This window comes from Corylus avellana, chromosome 6 (assembly GCF_965113065.1).
Source record: "Corylus avellana chromosome 6, dhCorAvel1.hap1.2, whole genome shotgun sequence".
In the NCBI taxonomy this organism is placed as follows: domain Eukaryota; kingdom Viridiplantae; phylum Streptophyta; class Magnoliopsida; order Fagales; family Betulaceae; genus Corylus; species Corylus avellana.
The window spans coordinates 5,472,419-5,482,057 of NC_142495.1; the positions used below are offsets into that span (position 1 = coordinate 5,472,419).

General features: G+C 33.8%; 2 protein-coding genes across 2 annotated transcripts; both read left to right on the forward strand.

Annotated features, from left to right (window-relative positions):
- The first annotated feature begins 588 nt into the window (after positions 1–588).
- LOC132188410 (medium-chain-alcohol O-fatty-acyltransferase) lies at positions 589–5,046 on the forward strand. The gene is made up of 7 exons (XM_059602852.2): positions 589–1,099; positions 1,289–1,867; positions 3,663–3,729; positions 3,853–3,962; positions 4,053–4,262; positions 4,382–4,519; positions 4,631–5,046. Exons 1-7 carry the CDS (start codon positions 806–808, stop codon positions 4,808–4,810), a joined length of 1,578 nt encoding a protein of 525 aa, XP_059458835.2. The 5' UTR covers positions 589–805; the 3' UTR covers positions 4,811–5,046.
- A 1,034-nt stretch (positions 5,047–6,080) lies between these two features.
- LOC132188711 (uncharacterized) lies at positions 6,081–7,801 on the forward strand. Its single transcript, XM_059603240.2, has 2 exons — positions 6,081–6,279; positions 6,999–7,801. The coding sequence occupies exons 1-2, from the start codon at positions 6,226–6,228 to the stop codon at positions 7,644–7,646; spliced, it is 702 nt and encodes a 233-aa protein (XP_059459223.1). The 5' UTR covers positions 6,081–6,225; the 3' UTR covers positions 7,647–7,801.
- Positions 7,802–9,639: the final 1,838 nt, after the last annotated feature.

Genomic DNA, 9,639 nt, shown 5'->3' on the forward strand with positions numbered 1-9,639 from the left:
GAAAAGAGTAAAAATCACTTCAATGTGCTACTTCAACACTTTATAGCACATTAAAATCTGTAAAAAGATGGAAGCATCTGGGTACTTCCACCGCCAAAGAGTAGTGTACATGTGCAAGTGCAACGACCGAACATCATGCATACCTAGGACAATTACTGCTACCTTGTTCTCTTCCTTCAAACAGACAAATCAAATGGTTAGCAGGAGCAGCGGTGACGTCACTTTATTGCTTCTAATCAATTATGGAAGACGGAAATATTTAATGGTCCTCACCAAATCTCTAAAGGTTTTTCTGATCAATTGTGGAAGTGATCGATGCTGGTACGGGATACTTATGGTGCTCTTGAAGATACCCGATTTCAAGAAGCAAAAGACAATTTGGGTTCCTTCAATGTTACAGTACTGGTAATTATTTGAAAATTTCAGGCCTACTTTTGAGGAAAATGATCATCTCTATTTTAAAATCCCTTCATTTTTTTAATTTAGTGTATTTTGAAGAGTAATGTTGTCCAAAAGTTTTAATAATGATAGTGCATTAAATGGATTACCCTTCAAAATGCATTAAATAGAGGAAATTGATAAATTTTGAAATGGAGAGAATCCTATTCCCACTTTTGAAGGGATCGGCCTTCCTATATATTGATACACAGAACAAGGAATTCTTCATTCTTGAGCCTCGCATTTCTTCCTAGATAGCTAGCTACTAGTAGTTGTCCTCCGTACCCCAAGTAAACAAGAGAAATTGAAGATATATATTTATATTTATTTATTTATACCATCATTATTGTAGATAGAGGTTGTATTAATGGAGTCTGAAGATCAGGTTCTGAGGTCGAGAAAGCAAGTAGCTATGAAACCTATCAGAACCAAGACAGAAAACGGAGAAGATGGCCGTGATCAAGACCATCTTAAAAAACAACATCATGATGAGGTGGTCGAAGAAGAGCCGTTGAGTCCATCAGCTCGGTTGTTCCATGAACCAAATTTTAATGTCTACATCATCGCCATCATGGGTAGCAAGACCAAAATTCAGCTGGATATCGTTAAAGCCAACTTGGAGCACACTTTGCTTAAGCACCCTCGCTTCTCTAGTTTGCAGGTAATTAAGAAAAATTAATAATATTCAATTTAATGGAATTAATATCATATTCTTCTACAACATGCATGTCACCGACACAGTTAACAAATCATTGATTATGAATAATATGACCAAAAGAATATATGTCTTTTTTACTATATTTATCCATCTATTATATATTTTACATAAAACTTACCCAAAAAAACACAGGTTGTGGATGACAGATCAGGAGATATGAAATGGGTTCGAACGAAGGTGGATTTAGAGAAGCACATAAGAGTTCCTGAAGTGAATCCAAACATGGAGTCAGGCGATCAGTTTGTTGAAGACTACGTCTTCAATCTCAGCAAAACGACGATCGACAAGTCCCAGCCGATGTGGGACCTCCACCTCCTCAACGTGAAAACGTCAGATTCAGAGGCTGTGGGTATATTCAGGATCCACCACTCTCTAGGCGATGGAACTTCTTTGATATCTCTTCTACTCGCATGCACGCGAAAAATATCCGATCCCGAGGCTTTGCCGACGGTTCCGGTGAAGAAGAAGAAGAAGCAAGAGACGAGTAACTCTTGGTTGCTGTGGCGGTGCTTGATTGGGTTGTGGTGGGTTTGGCAGCTCCTCTGGCACACTGTCGTTGATGTTTTCATGTTTATCATAACGGCTTCCTTCTTGAAGGATACCGAGACGCCTCTGAAGGGCCCGGAAGGGATTGAGTCCAATCCTCGAAGAATTATTCACCGGACGGTCAGTTTGGACGACTTTAAATTAGTCAAGAGAGCCATGAACACGGTACAGCCCAATTTTTTTTTAAGAAATCTTTTATATTCATTCATTAAAAAAAAAAAATAATAATAAGAGCATAAAACTTTTACATCAAAGCTATGAGATTACAACGTAATAGAAACAAACATAAAAAATTTACAATCAAATCCTATTTATGACTTCGTCTAAACTTTAGTAATAAAATATATTTGTTCTAGGCAGACTTAATCTAGCCCATATTCTCAACTTTTATTTTTCCAATTATATATAAGAGCAATCTAATACATAGATTCTGCTTTTCTTTGGTTTATTTTTCCCTCTTATTATTTACTGTGTTTTTGGGCATTGATTATGCAAATACTTTTTGAAAAAGGAAAAATCAATTCAATCTATTAAATTAATGAGTAATTCTAAATAATAAATACTATACATCTGTTAACACCTACCACCCCTTGGGATTTTTTTTTTTTTTTTTTTTTAAATAAAGGCCTAGCTAAAGTTGATGAGTATTGCTACATTATCTCAATGAGATGAATGTAGAATTTAAGTGTAGTATGTATAATTATTATAAATTAATGTGTTCAATCAATTTAAAATATATGTAAGTTGGATATAAATCAATTTAATAAAATGAATTGAAATAAATTTTTATTCTAATTTCATGAAAACCTTTTTTTTTTTTTTCTTCCCTTAATCAGTGAATCACAACATCACATGGATTGAGATCCCATAAAAATTTTTAAAATATAAAATTCTCAAATTTTAAAATTTAAGCTATTCATTACATCACCTAACGATTTAAAAAAATGTAAATATTTTATATTTGTGTGTTACCGACCCAAATAACTTTAATACTTGCCGATATTAAGTGGAAGTTAATAACTTGTCCATAAAACGTCAGTATCTTGGTCAGTCATAAATTGGTCATATCACATGGGATGAATATAAAGAGGGTTTAATTTGCTTGAAGCTCCCCACACCACTTGGTAAACATTTTCTTACACCAAATACCTCACTAAAAGTTATTTCTGCCTCAGAAAACAAAAAAAAAAAAATCAAAATTAATTCATGTTCTTTTGCTCGATTCCAAATCACTCTTTTTTTTTATTTATTTTTTTTTATTTTTTTTATAAAAAAAACAACATTAATTTTAGTCCTCATTTCATATCTTCTATACTACTAGCATGATGCGTCAATATTCACCGCTTCGTTGAGGACACCTCTTCACCCATTAACCCTAATTTTTTTATTTTTTTATTTTTTTTTGTAATTTTTTATAATTTTTTATTTTTATATATATAATGAGAATTTCACATGAGTTCTGATACAATAATGTTAAAATATGTAATTTAAAACCAAGTTAAAACTCATATAGTTAATTAGAAAAAGTGAAATCTAAATTATAATGAACTGAAATCGAGCCAAAACATAGAGGTTAATAAAGATTGATCTGTGTCAGACCCAATCTAAAATAGAGGATTTAAGAAATAAGATAGAATTACCTTGATTAGAAAGAAAAAAAAAATGAAAAGGAGAGAATTACCTAATATGTAGTTTATTATTCATATTTATTTGTATTTTGGCCGACAATTGATTAAACTCATTCATCCATCTACTCTATAGACTCTCTTCATTTCAGATGATTGATATTCTTTATTTCATAATTAAAATTTAAGATTTGTGCATTTAACGGTGTATATAATACTATTTTTTTTTTTTTAAAGAAAATTGGAGTCTATGAATTCATGCATGAAACACGTAGGTGTAAAGCAAACAAAACTGTTTTTAGAGTAAATTGACATTCTTTTGTGGGGGTTTGCAGACCATCAATGATGTCGCTCTAGGAGTCACTCAGGCTGGTCTATCTCGCTATCTCAACAGAAAATATGGTGACATCCTTTTTCAGTAGTTGGCTTGCAAATTTCAATTTTTTTTATATATATGTATATATCATGTACTCAAAACAGATCATCACCCTGCATGCATGTTTCATTCACTGTGTCCTTCCTCAGGTGAGGATAAGAAAGCCGAGGAGTCAACTGAGACCAAAAACAATCTCCCAAAGAATGTTCGTCTTAGATCAACTTTGCTCATAAACATAAGAACCTCTGTAGGGATTCAGGTAATTCAAATTCCTTCTCTCTCTTTTTATTTATTTATTTTTTTATTTTCTATAGGCGTAAAACTGTCAAATAAATAAATAAATATGCAGGCTTTAGCTGATATGATGGAGAAAGATACTGAAGTCAAGTGGGGAAACTGGATTGGCTATGTCCTCCTCCCCTTCACCATTGGATTACGGGACGACCCATTAGATTATGTTCGTGAAGCCAAGGCCACAATTGATCGAAAGAAGCACTCCTTCGAAGCTATATACACTTTCTCTATTGCCGAGTTGGTTCTCAAATTGTTTGGCATTAAGGTACTTGAACCCGACATAAACTTAGCAGATTAGGGTTAAAGAATCTGACATGTATGTTTAAATATTATCAATTATCTAAATGCTTACAAACTTGCATTTTTCTCGTGGTTAATTAACAGCGGGCGAGTGGTCTATCTCATAGAATCATCTCCCACACTACAATGTGCTTCTCCAATCTAGTTGGACCCCTAGAAGAAATTGGTTTTTATGGACATCCAATGACTTACCTAGCTCCAAGTTCTTATGGTCAACCGCACGTAAGTAACTTTGTCTCCATCAATCAAAAGAATGATAAACATTGTTGATATATATATCTATAATTTCTATTAAGCTGAAAACTATAATTAAATATATATTTGCTCTTGCAGGCATTGATGATCAACTTCCAAAGTTATATCAACAAGATGACCATTGTTCTATCGGTTGATGAAAGCATAATTCCTGATCCTTACAAACTTTGTGACGATGTAATAGATTCTCTTAAGCTCATCAAGGATGCCGTCATAGCAAAAGGGCTCGTCAAGCAGGAAGATCAGAACAGAAATTAGGCCTATCATTTGAGAATTAATTTCTCAAATTCCAACTTGATAATAATATATGGATTTTAATAATATTGTACTGTGTTCATTACAAAATTTGTTAGTGGTGACCTATGATATCTTTCAGAAGAATTTTTTATTTTAAAAAAAAAGAAAATTGCAGTCAAAGTTAGAACATGATTGTAGATTATGATAGCGTATTGTGTTACTTCTTAATAAGAGCTCTTGCCACTTTCAATTGTTTTTTTACGAGTTCATTATTTAATATGTTAAAAATAATTTTTATTGTCGCGTAAAAATGTAAATACTTAAAAGTAAACACTTGAAATATATTTTATTTTTTGTTGGAGGCATGGAGGCATATATATATGGTCTATGAACCTATGCACATATATGTAGTTCTTTTGCTGGAGGCATGGCATGGCATGGCTTGGGCCGCCTCAGAGATATTAAACGCTTGTGGGCTATGAACCTAATAAAGAATGATATATGGTTTATCCACCCCATAGAATGTAATATATATGTTTATATTAGCTATGCTTTAGTGCGTACCTAATCACTTTGAAAAAAAATTTGGGGCCATTGAACCATTATCCTAGCTAGATGATATATTGTGAGGTGAGTTTTAATAACTATCACCATTAGATATATGGTAAATCACTATAATTATATATATTTTGATCCAATGGTATTACTGATTTTAAAAGTCAAATCACCTTTAGAGATAAAAGAAAGATAAAAATCCTACTTATAACATTATTACTCTCACTGCACCCAATATACTAATTTTAAAAAAGAAAAACTAATATTTGATCTAAACCCTTTTTTTTTTAATCACCATATTCTGATTAATTTTGAACCATATTTATATATAGCATAAATGTCATTAGATATTCTTAATTGTTTTACATATGACTGAGGGAGACCTATTAAATAGCAAATTCAATATATTTAGACAAAGAAGTACAACGGACATAACGAAATATTAATAAGTCTTGTTCGGTTTCATTCAAGAAATAGCTAGAAATCTCTATTATTTTCTATAAAAAGGTGGCAGCCAGCTTTACAAATTTCATAAAGCTTGAATATTTACCGTAGAAAATCGCGGTCTGATCAGTTTAGGGCGGCATAATTGGCGACAGTTTTTAACTTCCGCGGTTTGACTAGGCTGTAATTGTCATTTCTATCTTCCAATATTAAGAGAGACATGTGCATCATGTCCTCTTTGGCTCTCGCAAAGAACCCAAAAAGGTGAAGAAAATTAATTATAAAATTTATATAGGACCAAAGATTAATTAAAAAAGGACTGCACCGAAATCCTTCTCGCTCTTCGATCTTCTTCTTCATTGGAGCTGTTCACCATTCGGAATTTGGAGGAATCTTTTTTTGTTTCTGGGAAACATTTGTGAAGGATTAATCCAAGGATGGAATGGTCAGCAGCATCTGCTACAAAAGCTTATCTTGATACTCTCAGAATGGTATATGTGCTTAATTATTTTTCACATTTTCCCTGTTCTTTTACTCTTTTCTTTATTATTTTTTTTATTTTTTTATCAATATTTGAATAATGAATAAAACCCACAATGCAGTATTTGTTGTTATTGTAGTTGTTGTTTTTTTTTTTTTTTTTTTTTTTTCATATAATAGAAAGAAAATATCATTGTGATTGACTCAAGGTTCTTTTAAATAGTTCATGCGATTTATTTATTTATTTATTTTTTAAAAAAATGCCCTAATAATTGGTGATACAGTTGAACATCATGTTGAAGCAGAATTTTGGACGGCCGGATTGGTAGACAGGGGCTCTTACAAAACAAGGCAAAATGTTATCTCAAGAGAAGCCTCTGACACTTAAATTAGTAAATAATTCTTGAAAATTGAAAAAACTGTATGGCCGGGGGTAGAGAAAGAGAGTCTAGTTGTGATTTATATCCACGCCACATCTTATAATTAATGTTCTATTATTTAATATTAATCTTATATCATTTTAGTTTATAATTAATAATCCTACTACTTCATAATTGAGAGAGTCATGGAATTTTTCTTGAGGATAAAAATTACATTGATCTTCATTACTTCATGTTGGATTAATAAATTGAACTTCTTAATTTCTGAAACGTATGTATACCAATATATATAATTATTTTTATTAACTTCCATTAATTATAATGTTGTTACTTGTTGAATTGATCACTAGTGTAACAATCGGAAGAGAAAATGCGAGTCATGGAAGACACAAGAACCAGGAAGCAGTGAATTTGTGTCAGCCCTAGCAGCAGGCACGAGATCTAAACTGATCGTGGAGGTGACATCTGGCGTTTCTCCATCAACAATAGCCTTAGCAGCCGCCGCCCGACAAACTGGCGGAAGGCTGGTGTGTATTCTGCCGGAGCCAGACCTCGCCGCTTCAAAAAACATAATAAGAGACGCGGGTCTTAAAGATCTGGTGGAATTCAGAACTGGGGACCCCTCACAGCTCTTGCAGAGTTACGAGAACATCGATTTCTCTCTCGTCGATTGCAAGAACGACGACTATACACACTTGCTGAAGTTGCTAGACGTTAACCCTAGAAAATCAGTGGTGGTGGCGAATAACTTGGTTGGCAAGAAAAAGGGATTGGAAGGGCATTTGACAGGAATGAAGGAGAAGGTAGTGGTGAGGTCTCTGAAGAATCCTATAGGGAAAGGCATGGAAGTCACCATGATTGGCTCAAAGGAGGGCATTGCTAAGAGGGACAGGGGCAGTGTAGGAATTAGATGCGGTTCTATGAAAAGCAAATGGGTTGTCAAGGTTGATGAGGAGAGTGGGGAGGAACATATTTTCAGGGTGCCTAAATCACTCTAGGCTTTGTTTGGCTTCGAATTAAATGTCATCTTTCTTTTTGTGTATGTCGATTGATCTCATCATCATCCTCATCAAGCCATGCATTGAGAAGCTTATGCAGCATGCATGCATGCATGCGTGGCGCTGGCTAGCTAGCTAGGCTCCAAGTTGTGTAAGTGCCCTGTAGCCATGCATATGACTGAAAAGGCAGGGGATTGCTTTATGTGAAATCTGTGTTGTAGCCCTGACTGCATTTGGTGACAGTGCAGGCCGTGTAAAAGAATTTTCATTCGCCCCAAAGAGGTGGCGCGTATGAATTTATTGGATATTATTGGATTTATGTAATCCCAGTACTTCTATTTACTTTTATATATATTTAAGTGAAGTGATTTCCTATTAAATTTACACAACTTCCACTAAATTTTGTGTAATAAGAAAGAGGAATTAGGATCCTTTCAATTTTAAATGAACTAAATAATATCGAGTTAGTTATAGTGGAGGGGTATTTTTGTCCCCTCAAAAAGTGAAAAGACAAAAATACCCTTTCACTATAACTAGTTCATTTGAAATTGAGAAGATCTTGTTCAAGAGGAGGGTCAAGTGAGAGAAATTGTTTTTTAATATTTACAGATATTAATATACTTATTTGAAAAAAGGGTTAAATACTCCAAACCCCCCTAGGGTTTCCCAACTTTATTTTTTCCTCCTTGAGATTTCATTTTTATCACAGGAGATCCCTGTGGTTTTGATAAGTGACCAAGTTAGTCTATTCGTTAGATGAACATTAGGACTGACACGTGAACCAATCAGACGTCGACACGTGGCACATATTTAATTTTTTTAATTTTTTTTTTAAATTAAAAAAAAAATGTATTTCTTTTTTAAAATTAAAAAAAAAAAATGTATATAAAAAAAAAAGGGAAAAAAATTGGGGGTGGCTCCCTTGGCCATTTGGGAGAGATAAAGTGGTGGAGAAGCCGCTTAAACTTGTTTGCCAGAATTTGGGAGATGATCTTATAAATAATATTGTAGAGACTGATAGGTTTGAAACGATTAACTGAGAAAGGACCCAACTGTTTTGGAACCAGAGCAACAAAAGTGTGATTTTGTTCATTCAATAAATGATTTTTCTTGAAGAAATTCCAAACACTCTAGAGAACGACATCTTTAACAATACTCCAATATTTTTTTATAGAATAAGGCTGTAAATCCATCTGGGCCTCGAGCTTTGGTTGATCCAAGACTGGTTAAGGCATTGAAAATTTCATGTTCTCATGGAATATAGCAAAGATTAATAACTTCTTCTTGAGAGATAGAGCAATTATATAAAGACAGAAGATCATCTATGATAATAGGAGTAGATGAAGTAAATAAATTATGGAAATGGTTTATGAAGCAGCTCCCAATTGCATGTATTTCACATATCCATATTCCTGGAGATAATTTGAGTTGTTCAATGGCATTCCTTCGTCTCTTGATTAGCGTAGAAGTATGAAAGAATTTTGTATTCAAATCTTTACAGGTGAGCCAAGTTTCTCTGGACATGTTTTTTCAGAGAGTTTCTTCCTGAAGAAGTAGATCATCAAGTTGTTTTTTGAGAATGAATTCTTGGTCTGAGGTCTGTGGGGAGAAATTCGATTGTTGGACGGTATCAGTCAAACGAATGGTATTATCTATTTTTTGGTTGATATTACCAAAATGGAGAGTATTTAAGACCTTGAGGGCAATTTTGGTGGATTTCAGTTTTCTAGTTAGTGAATTAGCTGGAAAGCCTGAATGAAATGTGTTGGGGAGAAAATATATCACCATGGGCCCTACCTATTTTACACTTATTTACAATATGACATCACCCACTCACCTAATGACACATTTACACACTTATTACACTCATAAATGAGGGAAAGAATGAAGGAGGGGGATGGGTTTCTTCCTTCTTACCTCTCCCTCACGACTCTCTCTGACTGGCTCTAGAGACTCATGTCTAGGGGTGTAAACAAGCCGAGCTTGGGCGAGC